The sequence below is a fragment of the Aethina tumida genome, chromosome 5 (assembly GCF_024364675.1).
Source record: "Aethina tumida isolate Nest 87 chromosome 5, icAetTumi1.1, whole genome shotgun sequence".
Classification (NCBI taxonomy): domain Eukaryota; kingdom Metazoa; phylum Arthropoda; class Insecta; order Coleoptera; family Nitidulidae; genus Aethina; species Aethina tumida.
The window spans coordinates 2397138-2418595 of record NC_065439.1 but is presented as its reverse complement, the minus strand read 5'-3'; the positions used below and the strand labels follow the sequence as shown (position 1 = coordinate 2418595).

General features: G+C 31.5%; 6 protein-coding genes across 8 annotated transcripts in view; 3 read left to right on the top strand and 3 right to left on the bottom strand.

Moving 5' to 3' along the window:
- The window catches only part of LOC109601030 (metabotropic glutamate receptor 2), a 235979-nt gene extending 229113 nt beyond the window's left edge, over positions 1 to 6866 (top strand). The window contains exons 11-15 of the mRNA XM_049967446.1: positions 1458 to 1620; positions 4430 to 4643; positions 4884 to 5035; positions 5101 to 5293; positions 5348 to 6866. Coding sequence (XP_049823403.1) covers positions 1458 to 1620; positions 4430 to 4643; positions 4884 to 5035; positions 5101 to 5293; positions 5348 to 5499 — 874 coding nt within the window. The 3' untranslated portion in view covers positions 5500 to 6866. The remainder of the gene's footprint in view (positions 1 to 1457; positions 1621 to 4429; positions 4644 to 4883; positions 5036 to 5100; positions 5294 to 5347) is intronic.
- An 881-nt stretch (positions 6867 to 7747) lies between these two features.
- On the bottom strand, positions 7748 to 9164 carry LOC109601027 (COP9 signalosome complex subunit 7b). 3 transcript variants are annotated; one of them, XM_020017232.2, is made up of 5 exons: positions 8950 to 9164; positions 8734 to 8898; positions 8599 to 8686; positions 8173 to 8541; positions 7748 to 7876 (listed from the first exon to the last, which is right to left on the bottom strand). In XM_020017232.2, the coding sequence occupies exons 1-5, from the start codon at positions 9112 to 9114 to the stop codon at positions 7857 to 7859; spliced, it is 807 nt and encodes a 268-aa protein (XP_019872791.1). In that variant the 5' UTR covers positions 9115 to 9164; the 3' UTR covers positions 7748 to 7856. The 3 variants fall into 3 exon arrangements, with proteins under 3 accessions (XP_019872791.1, XP_019872792.1, XP_019872790.1); XM_020017233.2 differs by having other exon boundaries at positions 8188 to 8541; positions 8950 to 9162; XM_020017231.2 differs by lacking the exon at positions 7748 to 7876 and having other exon boundaries at positions 7960 to 8541.
- Positions 9165 to 9421: 257 nt separating this feature from the next.
- On the top strand, positions 9422 to 10793 carry LOC109601026 (uncharacterized). Its single transcript, XM_020017228.2, has 7 exons — positions 9422 to 9439; positions 9492 to 9647; positions 9687 to 9955; positions 10011 to 10075; positions 10124 to 10334; positions 10386 to 10539; positions 10599 to 10793. The coding sequence occupies exons 1-7, from the start codon at positions 9437 to 9439 to the stop codon at positions 10725 to 10727; spliced, it is 987 nt and encodes a 328-aa protein (XP_019872787.2). The 5' UTR covers positions 9422 to 9436; the 3' UTR covers positions 10728 to 10793.
- A 483-nt stretch (positions 10794 to 11276) lies between these two features.
- On the bottom strand, positions 11277 to 16038 carry LOC109601025 (dnaJ homolog subfamily C member 16). The gene is made up of 10 exons (XM_049967451.1): positions 15489 to 16038; positions 15159 to 15413; positions 14823 to 15103; positions 14586 to 14766; positions 14346 to 14532; positions 14085 to 14295; positions 13661 to 14027; positions 12477 to 12716; positions 12216 to 12423; positions 11277 to 12156 (listed from the first exon to the last, which is right to left on the bottom strand). Exons 1-10 carry the CDS (start codon positions 15650 to 15652, stop codon positions 11947 to 11949), a joined length of 2304 nt encoding a protein of 767 aa, XP_049823408.1. The 5' UTR covers positions 15653 to 16038; the 3' UTR covers positions 11277 to 11946.
- Positions 16039 to 16268: 230 nt separating this feature from the next.
- LOC109601024 (protein anon-73B1) lies at positions 16269 to 17010 on the top strand. The gene is made up of 3 exons (XM_020017226.2): positions 16269 to 16389; positions 16439 to 16613; positions 16668 to 17010. The coding sequence occupies exons 2-3, from the start codon at positions 16461 to 16463 to the stop codon at positions 16782 to 16784; spliced, it is 270 nt and encodes an 89-aa protein (XP_019872785.1). The 5' UTR covers positions 16269 to 16389; positions 16439 to 16460; the 3' UTR covers positions 16785 to 17010.
- Positions 17011 to 17480: 470 nt separating this feature from the next.
- The window catches only part of LOC109601033 (dual specificity protein phosphatase Mpk3), a 41901-nt gene continuing 37923 nt past the window's right edge, over positions 17481 to 21458 (bottom strand). Inside the window, exon 5 of the mRNA XM_020017237.2 lies at positions 17481 to 19780. Within this exon, the coding sequence (XP_019872796.2) occupies positions 19335 to 19780 (446 nt within the window). The 3' untranslated portion in view covers positions 17481 to 19334. The remainder of the gene's footprint in view (positions 19781 to 21458) is intronic.

Below are 21458 nucleotides of genomic sequence, written 5' to 3'. Positions count from 1 at the left end.
AATAATATAAAATATTTAGGAAAAAAAATGCCTGTTTCGAAAATTGTTATTAAAAATTTGGAATTTTATAAGAAAATTAATAGAAAATAGTATTTTTGGATAAAATCCAAAATTTTCAAGGTCAAAAACAATTAAAAATTATTTAAAATTTTTATTTTTTCTAAAATATTTTACATTTTAAAGTCAAAAAAATATTTAATTTTGTATTTTTTTGAAGGTGAATAATCAAAATTGAACCTGTATATTTAAAAATATTAAAAATAAATTGTAATATTATAATAATTTACAATTTTTTAAAAAATTAAGAATTTTTCGACAATTGTTATTAAACAATTGAAATTTTATGAGAAACTTAAAAGAATATGGTATTTTTGTTTAAAATCTGAAATTTTCAAGATCAGGATATATTAAAAATTAATTAAACATTTTCTTAGAATATTTATAAATATCATTAATATCATTCTTCCTCAAAGTTTATAATAATTTTAGAAAATAATGGATAGATTTTTTAAAATCTATTGATATATTTGAATTAATTAAAATTGAGAACTTTCCCCCTTAGTTTAAATTTATTATTTTTCAAATTAAATAAAGTAACTTCTTAACATGTAAAACATTTTTAGTTACTTTTTTATTTTAATTTATTAAAAAATTTATAATAAATCATATTTTAATTAATATCACAAAAAAAAATAGAAAAAATAAAATTTTAGCATTAGTTTCCTGCCTCGTTTAAATTTATTATTTTTCAATTTATGCTAAAACCAACTTAAGTAGATTAAATTGCATAATTTATATTTTATCTTTGACAATTAACTAAGTAAAAAAATGCTTCGTTAGGTTTTAATTTAAAATGCATAAACAACATTAATAAAGTCTCAACAACAGTTTTTACTTAAAAATGTTTTATTATAATGTTATTAATAATTATTATTATTATTATGCACTACATTTATAAATTAATTGAAAACATACGAAGCACGTGTTAGAATTTAATTAACTTAAAATAAATTAAGTTAACATTTAATTTTTGGCAGTTATATATAGAGTCCTCAGTCAACAACGTTAATAAATTGCCACAAAAAATTCTTTTAATCATTACATTAACATTTATAAGTCTGGAACGAAAAACACGATGGTATGGTAATACCATAAGATTAAGATATCAGAATATACGATTGTAATAAATTATTCATACGATCCACGGATCGCATTAATTCCCGAACAAATCATCTGATAAATCAACGACTGCTGCAAATGATGTTTGCCGATACCGCCGACATTTCCAACGATCCATCGGTGACACACACAAAAAACCCAATCACCGGGTCAAATTTATATTGTTTCTGTGTGCGCCGTTTGGAACTATCGTCGTCCAGATAATGGGGATTTTTGCACAAAACAATTCAATTTTCCAACTAATCGGACAACGTCGGTTTTGTACTTTTTTGTTGCAGGTTCGGCGCCGGACTGAGCTTCTCGATAGTCTACGCAGCGATACTGACGAAGACCAACAGGATCGCCAGGATCTTTAACGCCGGAAAGCACACGGCGAAGAGGCCGCAGTTCATTTCGCCGAAATCGCAGCTGATCATCTGCAAAGGCTTCGTGTTCGTGCAGGTATTTGCAAGAACGTCGACTTGTTTGATTTTAATTCTTTGTAGTTCGATTCGTGACATTCTAAAGGGACGTTTGCCGTGTAAAGTTGGCTCCCGATTGGGAAATCCAATCAAAAGTTATGAAAGTGGAACGGGTTTGCTGAATATTGCTGAATTTCGGTATTTTGTGTTTTGATTTGATGGAGTTTTGGCAATTGCAGTTTTAATTAGCCGGTTGTCAATTACGTTTTCGACAGCTTTTAATTTACAATCACCTGGACAAGTTAAAAATATTTAAATATTGATAATTTCTAAACTCATTAACTTTTAACATTTAGTCTAAAAATATATAGTTATAAATTTCACATTTTTATTGACAAAAATTATGAAAATTTGTAAGAAAATTTAATATTATTGAAGGCAAGAATTACTAAACTTATCATCCACTAAAATTTAAACATTTAAAAATTTGCAGGATTGTTTCAAAAATAGGAAATTTTAAAAATAATTTAATATTTATATAAATATTTTTAGAAATTTTAAAAATGCAATTATTTTGTATTTAAACAAATGGAATTTTTGGAGATATCTCAAAATTTTCAAGGTCAATATCAATTAAAAATTACTTAAAAATTTTAATTTTCAGAAAATTTCACATTTTAAAGACAAAAAATCTTAAATTTTGATTTTTTGAGAATCAAAATTTAAGATTTAAGAACCTGAATATTCAAAAATATTCAAGAATAATAAAAATAAATAAAGCAAATGGAATTTTTGGAGATAACTCAAAAAATTTCAAGGCCAATATCAATTAAACATTTTAATTTTTAGAAAATTTTACATTTTAAAGACAAAAAATCGTAAAATTTTAATTTTTTGAAGATCAAAATTGAAACTAAATATTCAAGAATACTCAAGAATATTAAATATAAATTGTAATATGATTTTTTTCAAAAATGGTTATTAAAAATTTGAAATTTTATAAGAAAATTAATAGAAAATGGTATTTTTGAAGAAAAAAAATTAATAATTCATAGGAATGTTTCAAAAATAGGAAAATTTGTAACAATTTAATATTTATTTAAATATATATAAATATTTTTAGAAATTTTAATAATTCAAATATTTTATGTTTAAAAAATTTAAATTTTTGAAGAATAACACAAAATTTTCAAGGTCAATATCAATTAAAAATTACTTAAAAATTTTAATTTGCAGAAAATTTTACATTTTAGAGGCAAAAAATTATTAAATTTTGATTTTTTGAAGATCAATATTGAACCTGAATATTCAAAAATATTCAAGAATATCGAAAATGAATAAAACAAATGAAATTTTTGTAGATAACTCAATTAAAAATTACTTAAAAATTTTAATTTTCAGAAAATTTCACATTTTAAAGACAAAAAATCATTAAATTTTGATTTTTTTGAATATAAATAATCAAAATAACATAAATATTCAAAAATATTCAAGAATATTAAAAATAATTTATAATATGAACTTTATAACTTTATAATTATTAATTTTATAGTTATTTTATAATTATAATAATTTAAAATATTTTTTTATAAATACATTTCCGAAAATTGTTATTAAAAAGTTGGAATTTTATAAGAAAATTAATAAAAAATGGTATTTTTGGATAAAACTCAAAATTTTCAAGGTCAGGATCAATTAAAAATTACTTAAAAATTAAAATTTAATTTTTTTGAAGATCAGTAATTAAAAAATTGATCATAAATATTCAAAAATTCACAAGAATATTAAAAAAAAATTATAATATGAACTTTTTAATTATAATAATTTTAGAATTTGGAAAAATAAAGACCTTTTGGAATTTTTTTTTTTTTTTGAAAATTTCATATTCTATAAGAAAATTGTAGGAAAAACAAATTTATAAAAAGAAAACAAAATTTTCAAGGTTAATATTTGTTAAAAATGTCTAAAAAAATTAAAATTTACTTCTTTAAATTACACATAGTCTAAAACTAATGAAATATTTAATTTTTTTAAATATAACAATTAATATGTTGAAAAATTGTTATTGAAAATTTGAAAATTTGTAAGAAAAATGAAAAAAAATGGAATTTCTGAAGAGAAACCAAAATTTCCAAACTAAATATTTGTTAGAAATTACTTGAAAAATTTAAATTTTCTACAAAATTTCACAATAAAGGTAAAAAAAATGATGAAAAAATGAATTTTTTAAGAAAAATCATTGCCAAAATATATTCAAATAAATAATCTGCATTTATTATTTAAAATTCCAAAACTGAAACAAAATGGAATTTTAAAAATTTAACATTTAAAGGCAAAAGACTGAAATTTTAATGTATTTTAAGAAAAAAATATTGTCAAACAAACACAAATAATTTAAAATATTAAAATTAAACTTGACTATTCAAAAAATTTACAAAATATATTATTAATAAAAGACAAATCAATACATAATTGGGTTAAGTTGAAAATTTATTTAACAAATAAATCAAATTGTTGATTGTTTCATAAATTGATCTTTTTCTTTTTTATTAAACAAAAAAATAGGAAAAATCTTGTAGATTAAATTTTTTTAACCATTTTAATTAGTACACTAAGAAAAAACATTTTCTGGTTCAATATCCTTATTGGATGTGAAGTTTAATCTAATATAAATAAAATAAATGACGATAGAAACATTGATTAAGCAGTTAAATAGGTAATAATTGTGATAATAAAAAATCGAAGCACTGAAACTATTTTTAAAAATGTCAAAACACAGAAATCTAGGAACTTCTACGTTTTTGATTACATATTGTGGAATTCCATATTTTTATAAATTGTATCTTTAGATTTTGATCAACGGCGTGTGGATGGTGATCTCCCCGGCCCGGGCCATGCACCACTACCCCACCAGAGAGGACAATCTCTTAGTTTGCTCGTCGTACACAGACGCCTCGTACATGATCGCGTTCGCCTATCCCATCTTCCTGATCGTCATCTGCACCGTCTACGCGGTCCTCACCAGGAAAATACCTGAAGCGTTCAACGAGAGCAAACACATAGGTAACAAATTATGTCCTTAATAACGGCGTGCAAACACACTTGGATGCTGTACATGGAACGTAGCCGGTTCGTTGGTTAAATGCAAATGAATTGGGGCAATTGAGCTTGATGTTTATACGTTATTATTGCCTGGGTTTGTGGGGCACGTACTTACTTTGTCACTGTGCCACTATTTACTGATAATTACTTCAATGTGGTGCTTCTCTTAAGAGTCATGTATTAATTGGAGGTCTTTTTAAGGATTCACCATGTACACGACCTGCGTAATTTGGTTGGCTTTCGTACCATTGTACTTCGGAACTGCCAACCACGTGGCTTTAAGGATAACCAGCATGTCAGTCACCATAAGTCTTTCAGCCAGTGTGACTTTGGTCTGCTTATTTGCTCCCAAAGTAAGTAATCACATAGATGGACTAAAAGGGGGTGTGATAAATCAATCAATTTGTCCAAAAAACAGCTATACATAATCCTGATAAGGCCTGAACGCAACGTCCGCCAAAGCATGATGCCCATGCGATACAGCGCCATCAACAAGAGCTCAGCCACCACCGGATCCGGAAGCATGATGGCAGCCGTCATGGTAACGGCCGCCACCTGCGACCAGAAGCAACAGATCCAGAAGCACGTGCCTCCCATCGAAGCGGACGAAGGTACCCACCACAAGCTAAGCCTCAGGACTTATTTAACACCTCATTTCATTGCAGAACGTTTGAAGGTGGAGACGCAGGACAGTGCGACGCAAACGACGCCGCCCCAGTCGCCCCACAACGAGATCATGAACAACAACTGCACCAACGTGGGCAACGGGCCGCTGGCCCTGTTGCCCGGCGCCCAGCTCAAGGAGCTCACCTTATAGCAGTCGCCCATAACTAGGACGTCTAGTTTGAAATGCAGGAGGAATCCTGTGCAAGTGTAGACTAACTAAACGGACCTGTGAAATTTACTTGTGATTTTTATTCGGCTTTATCCAGAAGGGGGTGGCGACGTCTTCCTGAGTTCGAGGTTCTTGGGACTCAACTGCATGTGGACACAACGATTCTTCCAATTAAACGTTGGTGTTTAACATTTTAAACTATAGATAAGGGTTTTTAATCAAAGAAGGTTTAATGTAATAAATAAATGTATATAAACGCTAGTAGGAATAAAATACTATTTTTGTTCATTGGAAAGTTCCTTCTGGATAATAATAGAAGCATGATGGTGTGAACAAACTATCAGAACATAAATATATCAAAACTAATAAATGTATATATATATAAAAAATGTGTATAATACTTAAAAAAAATATATTATAATGTTTCCTAGATAAATATTAATATTCTTATAGCTAACGTTCTGATACTATAATAATAAAATTTATTGTTGATTCTTTTACAGTTATATGTAAATTATTATACAGGGTATAAAGTTTTGTTAATGCTTTCGACTACTTAATTAAAATTACACGTGTTTGTGTGGGATGTCTTCGTTATTACTAAACATGTATTTTATTGGTGCTGTGAAAAGACATTTTATATATTTCTCAAGGAAAAGTATATGTAAGATTGTATTATTGTAAGTTTAAGCATAATAAATATACGTAATTTCTATTAAATGTTCGCTAACAATGTATAAATGTTACAAAACTTGTAGATATTAACTAAGGTTGTGGTTTATTTAAGTAGGATGTAACAAGATGTTTATGTTCGTCTTAAAGATGTAGTGTTTAATAGATATTCATCACCCAATGTTTGTTACTTACTTGTTTTCCCCTTTCCATCACATTCATGTAACATTTGATGGAAAGGAGCAAACAATAATTGTGGTAGGAAATAAGTCTGTATACAATGAAGACTGTAATCTTCTCTTTGATAACTCTTTGAAGAAGATTATCGAGGTATAACTCGGTTGTATTCCAAGGTGCGTGGTGCATCATCCGACCCCGATTTAAGTACTCAACGGAAGGTACCTCAAGAAATACGTTGGTCCTTAAATTTTCCATGATGTTCCACGCAACGTTGTGGTCGTACCGTTGAAAAGATCTGACTTGATTTCTCCCATTAATGAGCCCTAACGTAGAACTACAGTCAGACCTGAGTCCTGAAGTTCCGGACGAAAGATTCGTGGACGTATTTTTTGTCCGGACTGTTGTATATTGATACCTTAGATTTAAGTCAAGCTTACGATTATGTGTACCTGTGTACGTTGTTTAGTGTTTTCAAAGAATACTCCGTAATATGTAACCATATAAGATATGGAAATAAATATAAGTGAATAAAATTGGTGTATTATTTATGTCTTCAACCCATCTCTGGTCCAAAGTCTGTGAGATACAATTTGGAACTCAAAATTAAAGTTAAAGTTAATCTATTACATTAAATAATCTACCATAAAACTTTTATTTTTTATTGAAAGTCATTGGAAATCTTCAGTTTTACTAAAAGGAGTGTATGACCACAGTTTCATACAGTTACGTTGATACAATAAAATGATTATATAAATTAAATACTTATTAAACTTATTATTTATTGTTTTTAAATGAGATATATAATATAGGAAAGGATAGTAATAAAGACTACCTAGACAAAACTGAAGTCTTTGGAAATCTTCACTTTTGCAGTCTATAAACACAATTTTATACAGTTACGTTGATACAATGAGATGATTATATAGATTAAATACTTATTGAATTTATTATTTATTGTTATTAAATGAGATATACAATATAAGAAAGGATGGTAACAAAGTCTATCTGGACTTAAAACACTGAAGTCCTTGGAAATCTTCACTTTTACAGTCTATGAACACAGTTTTATACAGTTACGTTGATACAATGAGATGATTATATAAATTAAATACTTATTAAATTTATTATTTATTGTTATTAAATGAGATATACAATATAGGAAATGATGGTAACAAAGTCTATCTGGACTTAAAACACTAAAGTCCTTAGAAATCTTCACTTTTACAGTCTGTGAACACAGTTTCATACAGTTACTTTGATACAATAAGATGATTATGTAAATTAATAGTTATTATTTATTGTTTTTAAATGGGATACACAATCTAGAAGATGAAACCTAAACTTAAAAAGCTAAAGGAAGTAAATAATAAAGCCACAATCAAGAATACAACATTTTATTTATCACAAATATGGAAAATGACACTAATAAGAAAACATTATAAAGAAGTATTAGAGTTTCTGGCAAACCTTCCTCAATCCTCACTCACTTATCTCAGTAGCTTTATACCTATAAATAAAATCATAAAATTTAAATAAAACAACATAAACAAAACGAATTTATTAGGGCAGGTCAGGATTATTAAAATTCAGTGAGTAATAACAATTTATTAGTGAATTACTTATTAAATTGTTAACAATTTGATCTTTCTACTTTATATCTAGCAAGGACAAAATAGTACTAAACAACTCTATAATAAATTTTATGATTTATCAACAGTATTGCATAACTTTAAATATATTGTATCTTAGTAAGAAATAGTGATTTACCTTCTTGCCTTTATTATGACTTTAACCAAAACTTACCACTGTGTCTTATACCTTTTAGCTTTGGTGTCTTTTTTAACTTCTCCCCTGAAGCCGCAGCCTCCCTATTATCCGTAGCCATTGCATCATCCGAGACCTCAGACCTTTCAATCAACTGCGTCTTCAGCGTCTTCTTAATGTTAACGATCTCCTGATCGATTTCATTCTTCCTCGAGATCGACTGGTTCTTCTCTGAATTGGCGCGAAGAATTTGCGTCTCTACGCAGCTCAAAACCCCTTCGCAAGCCTTGCACCATTCATCCAAGCAATTGACTATAACGTTTATGTCTTTGGCTCTAATGTCTCTGCCTATGGCGTAATCTATTTCGAGCAGACTGTTCTTTTGGTCCAGCTTTCCGTGGATTATATCTGAAATTTTTAGTTGTATAATTGGGACTATTGTGGGGAATTATTTTGTGCGGGCACCTGCGTAAATTGCTTCGATAATTAAGTCCTCCAAGTCCCTAACGTTCTTCATGTCAAGCTCTTGCAGTAACGTGCTGTATTGAATGCACTAAAACAACAATTAAAACAAGACAACACAACACCACTTAAGGTTACCTTTGTCTTTGTTGCTAAGGTGACAATGGTTAGGTGTTGCAGCTTCTTTTTCTGAGCCGGTGACAGCTCAAGATACTGTCCAATGTTAGCAATGTAATCCTTGTAGGTGCCGTAGGCAAACAATGTAAGAGTATCAAAGGCGTTCTTGTACGGGCTGTTTTGTAGCTACAACAACCGCAATTAATTTAAAGTTAACTAATAAACAATCATAATTACCTCAGTGACACTTTGCATGTCCAACAGCTCCCCGAACACATAGACACCTGGAGCGTCAAGCGCTTGTTTTATTAGCTCGACGCATGCCGGCCCTTTGGCATTCTTTGCCAACAAGACGAATTGTTCCAGTGCATTTCCTGATATAGAACTTTTGTCCACAACCATTTTACTTACTGTTGTTAGTTTCAAAATAAATTTACTGATGGTTACTGTCAAACGGTGTTCCGGTGTCACGACAGGTGGCAGCTCGGTCGTTTTTTTCAAATTTATATTTAGAATTATAAGGACTTTTTCAAATAAATAACTAGTTGAACAAGCTTTATTGTAGCTGGTTTTATTTGAAAATATTTTAGTATACTAAATTTACAAAAAAGTATCTTGTTGCAATGTGGGTAACATACTCTCAAAGTTGTAGTTACGTATGGTTGCTTAGCAACCGACGAGTTGTTTATATTGACAATGACGTCTATTAAATCAATTTCAAACAATGGTTAGAAAAAGTGGCACAAACCCGCAATTTACTAAAATAAACCTGATTTTAGGACGAATTAGACCTGCGGGGCGAAATAATCCGCTTGAAGAAACGCATCATATCCTACAAAGACGAAAATCAAATGCTCAAAGTCAAAGTTAGGAAACTGACCACCCAACTAGCGAGAAAGGACAGGGAAATCGAGATCCTAATGAACCCCAAACAAGTAATTAAATTAAAAACTCGCTTATAATTTGGCTGGTAGATCTCTAATTTCAGGAAAGTGTTCAGCGAAAGGAGCGTCGGCATGTTGAGTAGCCTGAGGGAGAAAAACGACTGCTTACAAAAAGAATTGAACGACAAAAACGCCCTAATTAAAAAGCTGCAGGAGAACCTCAGAATCGCCAAGTGTTACGCCATTCCGGAAGTCTACTACCGCAAAAATAAAGCAAAAACTAAAGTCAGAAGCGACAAGATGAAGCTGATTTTAAACATAAAGGACGACGATCAGTATTCAAAAGCTCAATCTACTTGGTACTTGCATATTTACACGCACATAGACATGCTTTGTTAATGTAGCAATTTGCAGTGACACTCCTGAGGACCCCCAGACACTTATTGAAATGTTGGAGACCGCCAGGAACTCAGCTAAAGGTACATCTTGTAAGCTCAGCAACAAATTAAAACGGCCCCTTCTTTCAGATGATTACATGAGCAGAATAAAAAACTGTAGCCCAGAAAGTGACTTGGAAAGAACAGAACTGTTTTATTGCAAAGACGTTAAGCATGAAGAGATCAGATATCTGCAGGACCACTTTTTTGAACTATTAACTGAAGTGGACCTTCTGAAGCAAACAATTGCCCGACTACAAAGCGAAAATAATCAAACTCAGCACGTCTTAGAAAGAAGGGAGTAAGTGGAAACAAATATAATACTGTTTGATTTAATTAATTGTTTTATTAGGGATAATATAGAAAAATTAACAAGTGCTATTGAACACCTAAAACTGGAGAAAAAAAAGGTGCCTCCACGTAGTAATTCGTCCAAAGCTTCCAAAAGGGAACGGCAACAGGTCTTAAAGAGGATCTACAGTGCTGGTTCAGTCAAACAAACCAAGGTTCCAATTGATTTTTAATATTTATTGAGTTTAAAACGGGTACAATTTATAATTTACAGAAAAACGAAACCAAAGTAACGGCTAAAAGTCTTCCCAGATCTTATACATCAGGAAAGGAAAGTAAAGAAAACAAAACTGTTGATGAAGATGAAGTTGAAGGAACGGACAACGAAGTTGAAACTTATTAAACAGTTTTTTTAACATTTTTACTATAGTTATATTTATTTTCTAAATACAATTTTAGTCAATTGAAATCACTTTATTTAATGGACAAATTATATATTTACAAATAAATAATAAACCAAGAAGCAACGCAGGTTACAACAATGTCTTTTAAAAAATAACAATAAATATATGGCACATTTAACAGAGGAAACATACAAATATGGGCAATATAAAATCACATAACGCAACAACAAATAAATGATTTGATGGTATATTCTTAGAGCTACATATTTGTTTAAATTTGAAACTGCGACGACGTTAGGTCGTCGATAATCAAAATGTGTAGGATCGCAGAGTCCCTAATTAAAATCCGACGTTACGGACTCAATTCTACAAACCTTAATTGCTAATCCTAATTTTTTATCTTATAAAAAATCAGTTCTAACTAGGAGTTGGTTCACTGCCTGTGTAAAATGGGCAAGGAACCACTTGATGGTTGATTTGCTCCCAATCTACAAATAACATCTAAAATTCTAAACCTATCTAAATGTTAATATAAATGGTCATTTTTAAATTAGCTACGTTTATAAAAGTTATTGCCCCGGGGCGAGAGAAAAACCGTCTAAGTTCCAAAATTTTAAGTAGCACTATCGCATAACTGCGGTGCCTAAGGCGCATGTGAACAATTTTTTTATTATTTCTTGTGCAGTGCAATTTTTATAAGATAAAAAATAAGCTGAAAAACTTCAAAAAGGGCCACGAAAAATATTCACCATCTATCGGTCAATCCTGACGCTTTATTTTGGGGCGTGGGGATTGACTAGATGTTCCCCGAGGAATGTACGATTGATAATAGGAGGTGAATATTTATCCTGGAAATACTAACAATCCATTCTCGTTCAAAAAACAAATCGGGTAGAGAGAGAGAGAAAGTTCAATTAGATTGAATAAAACTACGACCTATTATTACCATAATAGCAAATATTTTAGAATCACTTCATTTGTTCAAATGGTGACGTTAACAATCGATTATAAAACGTTTGATTATATTAAACCTACTCATATTAAGTTACCTAACGAAATGCCTTGAAAAAATAACATACATGGAATTTACAAATGACAGGATATGTTTCATACAACCACACGTCCCGTGTAATTGTATATCCACAAACAAGTTTGCTGATTGTAACTGAAAAACGGCGCAACGAACAAAATCGTAAATTAACCAACCCAAACCGGTGTTTATTTGATGGGAAAATCCGGCCAGTAGTTTATGTGGTAACGCTGGGTGGACCCCTCGAACAGTCGGTCCAGCCAGTTGGGTAAACCGTCCAGGAGGTTGCCCTGCAGCAGCACCTCGTCGTCGTCGTCGTCCGAGCTGTCCGAATCGAAGCCGATGAACGCGCCACTCTCGCAATCCCTGTCCGTCACCGTCCTTTTGTGGCTCACCCCCTGAAAACAACCACCACAACAACAACATGTATATTTAATTGTATTGTATCGAGTCGTACCGGCTTTCTGGTTCTTTTAGAGTCGGTGTGCTTCTCGTGGAACATGCAGAAGTACTTCCTGTGCCCCGTCAAGGATAGAACAGTCCCGACGCAGTTGCGGGGGTTTATGTTCAGGTCGATCTCGTCGGAGAGGGACAACTGGAGCAGCTCCTTGTACCAGCTAAGGCCCCGTTCTATGTTCAAGTACGCGAACATCAACGTCTTATTTCTGTAAGCAACGAATTCATTACATTAATCAAAATTAAACCGTATTTAACGTACTTTCTGTACGGCCAAACTGCTTTATGGAAAGGCGGTATGAGCTGGGCCCTCGATTGGGTGTCCAGAAGCAGGACAATGGTCCTGCAGCCCGGTTTCAGCATCCGCACCAAGCCGTTGTAGGTTTCAGGACGCAGGTCGTGGATTTTCAGCTCGGGGGTGTAGCTTTTGGAGGTGTTGTTGTTGTTGTTGCCCGACTTCGAATGTGATTGTTGCTTCTTGATGTTTTCCTCTTCTAATTTACTGTACAAAATTACAAATATACTTGATAAAAATATAATTATAAATGAAATTTCTTAAAAATATTGAAAACATGGTGACAAAACATTTGTTGAAACAAAAATCAGTAATTTCTTGTGTCCTTTTACTGTTAAATTTTACATTTTTCATGTTCAAATATTTTAAAAATTAACTAAAATATCTAAGAAAATTTAATATTTTATTTAATTTTTAGATATTTAAAAGAACAGTCAAATTTTCAAATTAAATTTTTTGAAAATAAAATAATAAATATTGAAAGAAAAATAAAAAATAATATAAGTTAACAATTTTGATTGAAATTTAAGCCATTAAAATTGAAAAAATATGAAAACTTACACAAAAATTCACTCTTTTTTATGTAAATTGGTCAAATTTTATAATGTTTGATGTTAAAAAACACCAAATATTTTAAAATTTAACAAAGATACCTCAGAAAATTTAGTTTTTTTTATAATTTTTCGACATTTAGAAGAATAGGAATGTTAAATTAACTCTGAAATACAAAAAATAAGATATAAATATTGAATAAATATGAAAATTTACACAAAAATTCACTATTTTTAAGTAATTTTCAAATATTTGACGTTTTCAAGACCAAATATTTTAAAATTTAACAAAAATATGTCAGAAAATTTTATATTTTTATATTTGTTTGTCATTTAGAAGAAAAAATCAAAAATTCAATATTTTCAAGTCTAAATTAAGCAAATTTTAAAAAAGGTTCATAAATTCAAGACTAAATTTATTGAAATTTAATAAAAATACGTAAGAAAATTTTATATTTTTTAAAATTTTCTGAGATTTATAAGAATAAAAACTTAAATAAACTCTGAAAGAAAAAAAAACTAATTAAAGTTAGCTTTGTACTATGCCTGTAAATATAAATTAAAGCAAAATATTACGTAATTACTATTAGTAGTACGTACACCAAAAACATCATGATGTAGCCAACGACCACGATGAAGAGAATCGTCCCCAAAATCGAGGCCACAGCCAGCAGCTCCTTCTTACCCACCTCCTCATACGTGGACTCGATAAAATAAACGATTTTGGTGAAGATCCTCGAAAATATCCCCTTGGAATGTTCGTCGAACAGATCCTTGACGAAAGCCTCGTAAGTCAAGGCCTCGGACGACTTCAGCAGACGGCTGATCGTGTTCTCCAGCTTCTGCGTCGTGTAGTTCAGGTCGTTCTCCACCTCCCACTTGTCGGTGATCCATTCGTATTTCACGTGGGACGTGTCCTTCCTCCACAGGATTACTATGCTCAAAAGGGGCTCCACCGATTGCCCGTCTATAAAACAAATTTAATTACTTCCAAGTTAGTTAGTTAGTTAATGAAAGATCTTACCGGGGATTAAGGAGTTTACGAACTCAGCCTGTTTGTCGTGGTAAATGTAGGCGAAACGGACAGTTTCTACTTTGAACTGCGAGTTCTGGGCGTAAATCCTGAAGGACTTTCTATGTTGGTCGTGACTGGTGCTGTCCTCAGTTACCAGGATGACGCACAGCTTCTTCTTGGGCTTGTGCCACTCGCAGGGACACAAGTCTTCTAAAACGACCTACAATTTGGACTTAACATGGAGAACTTTGAGGAGTAACTGGTACGCACCTGCGAAGACAAACGGGGCAAGGCCAGGAACTGATTGGAACTGATTATGGTGTGCAAAGTGGAGGTCGGAATATCGTTCATGGAGATGCTGGCCATCGGTTGGGAGACGTTCTCGTTGAACAACAGCACCGTCTCCTTCTCTGCTTGCACCTGGTACCTGGATCTGACCTCTTCTGAGTCCACAAATCTACACAACACATTATGTCAGATATTTCATCAATTTTTTAGTTTAATACTTACCCGAAGGCGACCCTATGTCTAAAATGGTAGGCAGTGACTAAGTATCTCAATCTCATGGTCCTTTTCGGCTCGAATATCAAACCCCGGACCCTGTTGTCGCTCCAGCCGTTCAAGAAGTCGTCGACGTTGCCCTCGGTGATTTTGGGCACGAGCTTGTACGGCATGTGATTGCGAATAAACTCTAAAAAGGGCCACAACAACAACAACAATAAACTGGCAACAATCGACCCTACTTACCTATAATTTTCTGTACACTCGTGATGGTTTCCTTGTAAACGTAGATGTTACCATCGAGTAACAGCACAAGGCAAGGCAATGTGTGGATGCTGAGACGCCGTCCTAAGTTCTGTTCGCGCCCCGCGTGGACCGTAACGAAATTAATGCCGAGGGGCTCGAGTTTGTCCACGAGTTTACGGCAGTAGGGGGCAGTTTGCAGGCATTGAAAGCACCAGTCTGCGTAAAAGAAGAGCAGGTGGGGTACCTTTTCACTTTTGGGTACTATCAACTTATCATATTGCCTGGAAGGAACATAAAATTACTAAATTACTACTCAGGGAATTAACACCAACTTACCTCGTGGTGATGGACAGTTTGTGAAAGAAAGTAATATCATTGTCCTGGAAATTGAAGTGGTGTTGGGTGAAGAACTCTTCAAGTGGAGTTGTGGTGTGAAATGATGGATAATCTGGCTTATTATAGAAGTCATCTTCTGTTATTCCTTTGTTATCAAATTTCCTCCTTCGTTCAGGATCTGACAGTAACTCATACGCCTGTTTAATGTTGACAAACCTGTCCTCAGCACCGGGATCATTGTTTTTATCTGGATGCCTTGAACGAATTATGAATGAATGAATAATCCAACAAAGTTATAAATATTCAGTGACTAATTGTGCATAAATTTACCATTCTTTAGCAAGTTGCAGATAAGCTTTGCGTATTTCCTGTTGTGTGGCCCTTCTGCTGAGCCCCAGAATTTGGTAGGGGTTACCTAATTCGCCTGAAACACCCCATAGCAACACTCCTAGTATATAACATTGGACCAAGCACAGTTGTGAAAGCCATCTCATCTTAACTACACACCACACTCATATATTTGATTTGTATTAACTAAATAAAGGACTATATGACTAAAATATTGATTATACGGGAAAACTCTGTCATCTGTCAACTTATTTTTAACCCAGCTGTGAAAAGCTGGGAAAATTATCTAACTTTAACGAGGGAAGTTTTCTTTGGGTTATAATTAAACGAACTTAAAGTATATTTGTATAACTGTGTCAGAACAAGGTTAAAACCGTGTTAAATTAACGACGTAAACAACGATTATTATTTCAAAATCAGCATCCTGAAATTCTTCAAGGGAAGTTTACTGTAAATTTCAGGTTTTCAGTTTTCAGTCACTATTATTCAGTATTCAATTATTATTGTCAAAAATGATGTTGTATTAAATCTAGTTAAATAAATTAAGTTAAATAAGCGGCGAATTTAGTTATTAGTGAATATTATTAAATAATTTTAATGCAGGTTTGCCAATATATAAAAATACATAATTAATACCCTCATTTAAATGGAGATATATCAATTACATTGGACTCAATTTGTCACAAATTATTTTTTAAAAGTAGTGTGATTAAAAAAACAATAATGTTTCATTTTTAAAACAAACAAAAGGTGTCTGAAACAACTTCACTTAGTAGTTGGCACCACTGAAGTATTGATAAGTTGTCCTGAAAATACAAATGTTATAAACTATGGCTTTTTTTAATAACTTTTAATATTAATAGTAATAATAATATAATACCAGGTAATATTATTATATTAAGTGTAATTTAAAATAAAACAATAACTTTTAGGTCTGACAACTTATTTACCACCATGAACTCCGCAATAAACATTGGAGTTGAAGATATGACTTCAACAGTCATACAGTACGGACTATACATAGCTGCATTCTTCCAAATTCTTTGCCTGGGTGTTACAATCTTCACTAACCCAGTCTCCACAGACTACACCATCGACTATGGAAGGGTTAATATAACTGTCTTAAATCTAGTTTACGTGCCTAAACTTATGTTGTTTTAGAATGACAGTGATGACGATGAAGGTGAACACAGCTCTGAGCAAAGCACACCTCAGACTTCCCCTCGAAGGCCACTGCATCACAGGGTTAGGAAGCCGGAAAAGAAAAAGAGGCGATAGTGCCAGATTATACCCTTTTGTGATCTATAAAAATGTCTCATTAGGAGTTAATGTGTTGTATTACGTAAGTCTTAAGGTATTTTTACTTTGATTAATTCGATTTTTGTTATTGTGATATTTTGTATTGAAGTTCTGAATGTGGTATTATTGTAATATTGAGTTTAATGTCCTGTTTTTTTATTTTAATATTTATAATGCAATAAATAAATTATCATTTATTAAAGAATTCCCTTTTTTATTGTATTAGTTTCCCCCCATTATTGTTTTATTTTTAATTGAGAACAACACGTTAAAATTGGGAAATATTAAATATGGACTATTATTAGCAATTTTCAAGTGTATTTTAAGTCGTAAAAAGTTGCTATTCTATTCAAAATATGAATTGATGTTCACTGCCTCTTTATTACAATTTTTAAGAGGGGAATTTCTGTTTTAAATTTAATATTTGATGTTTAATAAAAGTCATAAATCACATTAAACATTAAAGAACTATTTTCCAAGTTTTTTTTATTATTATTAGCTGTTTTAAAATGTATTTTAAATTGTAAAAATGTACTATTTTATTGAAAAAACATTAAATAATATTAACTACCATTTTATTATAATTTTTAGGTGAGGAATTTTCGTTTTAAATTTAATTTATGATATTTTTGTATCAATATTAATGAGAATGGATGTTTAATAAAAGTCGTAAAATCACATTAAAAATTTATTTTTCAAATATTATGAAGAAACATTAATTTATAAATATCGACATATAAAATAACATATAAATTTGTTTTTATGACAATGGAAGAATAAAAATATGAAACATTATAATAACAAGTGTTAAAGGTAATTAGGAATGTCTCTTAATTAGAAAATTTTGTAAACATAAAAACATTTACATATCTTTATATAATATATTTGAAAATATATATCTACAGTGGCCTGCAAAAAGGGCAACAAACGCTCTTTGGTGCATGTATTGACTTGTAACGCTTCTAAACAATGCCCCTGAAAAGACTTTGTACAACCACTGATCATATACATTAACAATGTTTTAATCTTAAAGTCATACTTAGTCCTTAATTTCTATGTAATATTCCTGCTTTGTCGTAGCCACAAATCGCAAAATACCCAACAACTATTTCTCGTGGAAGGCAAAAATAGAAGACTGAACCGAAACATTGAACATTTCACAATCGGGCTCTCGTATCAATAGTAAACGTAACAACTGAGAAACTTCAAGCAGTGCAAAATTCCGTTCATTAACTCTATCAGCCCATACAAAAGTTGTATCGGTCATCCAAACACAAAAGTATCACAAGTTTCTTAATCCTAATTATCTCATGATATTTTCTCTTCCACTTCCCCTAATTAATATTGCCATTTTAAGGGACGTACAACGTTTGTATGGGCCTAATTTACCTTAAACAGTAAAAATGAAAAAGGACTCATATTTACATAGATAATTTTAGTTTTGTTAAGAAAAATATAGACATCTCATCTAGATTTGGAATTCTGATTCTCTATAACTCCTGGGAAAGTTATGGCAAGATATAATATATATATATTTATATAAAAATATTTAATAAATTAAATATGGCACTTGTATATGTACATCTAAAGTGATTTTTTTGAAGTTTCGGATTTGTTACAAACGTCTAAAAAAATATCCAACCTTCTGTACCGGTACATATGCAAGCATACATTCAAATAACACCTAAACATTAGCAAAATTATAAACCTACGTGTTACTTTAGTGATGTTACATTATCAGGCAAATTAACAACATACAAAATACTACAACTATGATATGGTTTTAATATGACAAGTATGTTTGCATACATATTTGTACATTAAAATCATCAATGATTTTATAAAACAAATCACGATATACAAGTGTACGTGGCTTAAAAACTAGTCTGCTGAGTGACTACATTAAAATTAATGTATATTCCTAAAGTCAGTACCCACAGTACTGTGTTATTTATATAAATCTTTGGAGGACGTTTAAATAATACTCTTTCATGTGTGCATATTTTTAAGTTGTTGTTGTTAATTGAATAAAGGGAAAACATATCATCTAGTTGCCCTAAGTACAAAGGTAGGGGGAACGTACAACGTACAGGTAGCACGTTTAAACTTGTAACTTTTGGAAGACGTACAGAACAATAAAAAACGTAACAACGCCTTACTACTGCATTAGTTTCGAAATTAACACCCAATACAATAGACTCAGTTCATAAATATTGCGCAATTCCGTATAAAAATATATACTCTAAAAATAGTAAAAAGGGTTTTTTTCCGTAAACAAAGTAAAATGCAAATAATACTGGTGTGACGCACCCGGTGCGAACGACGACGACCGCAACAAGATAAGGACGGCGCCGCCCCGCACACATCCACGACCCCAACTTTGCATAACAATAACATAAAATAAAACGAAAGGAGTGGAAAAAATGCGTTAACATCATTCATATTTCAAGACACGAGGAGACGGTACGAGGGAGGACTGCGCAGCCGACGGGCGACCTAAAACTTCCACTGCGATCCCCCCCGGGTGTCTCAGTCGGCCGGCGTGCCGGTGCCCCACCGGTCGAACTCGATGCCCGAGTCGGGGCTGACGCCTATGGAGGCCAGCGGGCTGAGGAACTCGGTGTGCTGGCCGCACTTGCAGTCGCGGGCCAGGCCGCAGTTCTGGCACACGCCGTTGCGCTTGCTGTCGTACGGCCGTCGGTGCCGGTTCTTCTGCTCCAGCCTGATTTGCTCGAGTAAAGGGGCGGGACTGTTGGAGGCGACGTCCAGGTTCAGTTCCTTCTCGTAGTTGTACAGCTGCTCCATGAAGTGGAAGTTGGGCGCGATGTTCGACTTGCGGGCTCGCACCACGTTGAACGCGTCGTTCAGGTTGAGCGAGCACTTGCGCATCAGGTAGGCGACGGTGATGGTGACCGAGCGCGAGACGCCCGCCAAGCAGTGGACCAGCACGCCCTTCTGTCGAGATCTCGCCTCGTCTGGAAACGGAAACATACAATATATTGTGAAACTTGTATTTTTATTGAATTTCTGAGACAATTTAGTCACAATTAAGAGGAGACTTTTGTCAGAATACATAGTTTTATTTTATAAAATCATTTATTTTAAGTTTAAATTTCACCTCTTTACACTTTATTTTAACAAGAGTAAACATTCTTTTGATGATTTAATAAATATTTGTTCCAATTTTCTCTTTCTTTGAAACTTTCAGGGGTTATTTGAAGAGTTAAACCCTCAGAATAAATCAGAGCTTATTCATTATATTTTTTATTAAACGATTTTAATAATATTTTATTGAAATATCCAAATTATATAGCCAATTTTAACTCAATTTGCATAGTTTTTTTATTCTAATTTTTCCTGCTATTATAGAATTATTTACATGAATAATTACAAGGTATTATAAGTATTACACAACATTTTATTATAAAAAAATTAGAAGCACTTTGATAATTTTAAACAGTGATATTATAAAATTATCTACATATAAAATTATCTACATGAACAATCACTAACTGAAACATATTATAAGTATTACACAACAACATTTTCTCTTGAATTTATATATATTTTTGAAATATTTGAGTCTTCATAAGCTTTTAATCTGGTTGAAACATATTATAAGTCTTACACAACAACATTTTGTCTTGAATTTATATTTATTTTTGAAATATTTGAATCGTCATAAGTTTTTAATTTTGATATAATGATTTTGGAAGAAATTTTGATCAAATTTAGACAATTTTCAACAGTTTTTGTTCTCATTTTCCATGCTATTATAAAATTATCAACATATAAAGTTATTTACATGAACAATCATTGGCTGAAACATATTATAAGTATTACACAACAACATTTTGTCTTGAATTTATATTTATTTTTGAAATATTTGAATCGTCATAAGTTTTTAATGATTGATATAATGATTTTGGAAGAAATTTTGATCAAATTTAGACAATTTTCAACAGTTTTTGTTCTCATTTTCCATGCTATTATAAAATTATCAACATATAAAGTTATTTACATGAACAATCATTGGCTGAAACATATTGTAAGTATTACACAACAACATTTTCTCTTGAATTTTTATATATTTTTGAAATATTTGAATCTTCATAAGCTTTTAATCTGGCTGAAACATTTTATAAGTATCACAGAACAACATTTTGTCTTGAATTTATATTTATTTTTGAAATATTTGAATCGTCATAAGTTTTTTATATTGACATAATGATTTTGGAAGAAATTTTGATCAAATTTAGACAATTTTAAACAGTTTTTATTCTCATTTTTCATGCTGTTATAAAATTATCTGCATATAAAATTATTTACATGAACAATCATTGGCTGAAACATATTGTAAGTATTACACAACAACATTTTCTCTTGAATTTATATATATTTTTGAAATATTTGAATCTTCATAAGCTTTTAATCCGGCTGAAACATTTTATAAGTATTACAGAACATTTTGTCTTGAATTTATATTTATTTTTGAAATATTTCAATCGTCATAAGTTTATAATATCGATATAATGATTTTTGAAGAAATTTTAATTAAATTTAGACAATTTTAAACAGTTTTTATTCTCATTTTTCATGCTGTTATGAAATTATCTACATATAAAATTATTTACATGAACAATCATTGGCTGA

Excerpts from the sequence above, each read along its gene's own strand:
- LOC109601025 (XM_049967451.1), bottom strand. The coding sequence starts at position 15,652 with ATGAGATGGCTTTCACAACTGTGCTTGGTCCAATGTTATATACTAGGA. Across the intron at positions 14,296-14,345 it reads TGCCCCGTTTGTCTTCGCAG|GTCGTTTTAGAAGACTTGTG; the intron begins GTGCGTACCAGT and ends TCCAAATTGTAG. Across the intron at positions 12,717-13,660 it reads TACATCATGATGTTTTTGGT|TAAATTAGAAGAGGAAAACA; the intron begins GTACGTACTACT and ends AATTTTGTACAG.
- LOC109601027 (XM_020017231.2), bottom strand. The coding sequence starts at position 9,114 with ATGGTTGTGGACAAAAGTTCTATATCAGGAAATGCACTGGAACAATTC. Across the intron at positions 8,687-8,733 it reads CCTTAGCAACAAAGACAAAG|TGCATTCAATACAGCACGTT; the intron begins GTAACCTTAAGT and ends TTGTTGTTTTAG. Across the intron at positions 8,542-8,598 it reads TATCGAAGCAATTTACGCAG|ATATAATCCACGGAAAGCTG; the intron begins GTGCCCGCACAA and ends TAAAAATTTCAG.
- LOC109601024 (XM_020017226.2), top strand. The coding sequence starts at position 16,461 with ATGAACTCCGCAATAAACATTGGAGTTGAAGATATGACTTCAACAGTC. Across the intron at positions 16,614-16,667 it reads ACACCATCGACTATGGAAGG|AATGACAGTGATGACGATGA; the intron begins GTTAATATAACT and ends ATGTTGTTTTAG.
- LOC109601026 (XM_020017228.2), top strand. Across the intron at positions 10,076-10,123 it reads CGCCAGGAACTCAGCTAAAG|ATGATTACATGAGCAGAATA; the intron begins GTACATCTTGTA and ends CCCTTCTTTCAG. Across the intron at positions 10,335-10,385 it reads CACGTCTTAGAAAGAAGGGA|GGATAATATAGAAAAATTAA; the intron begins GTAAGTGGAAAC and ends TTGTTTTATTAG.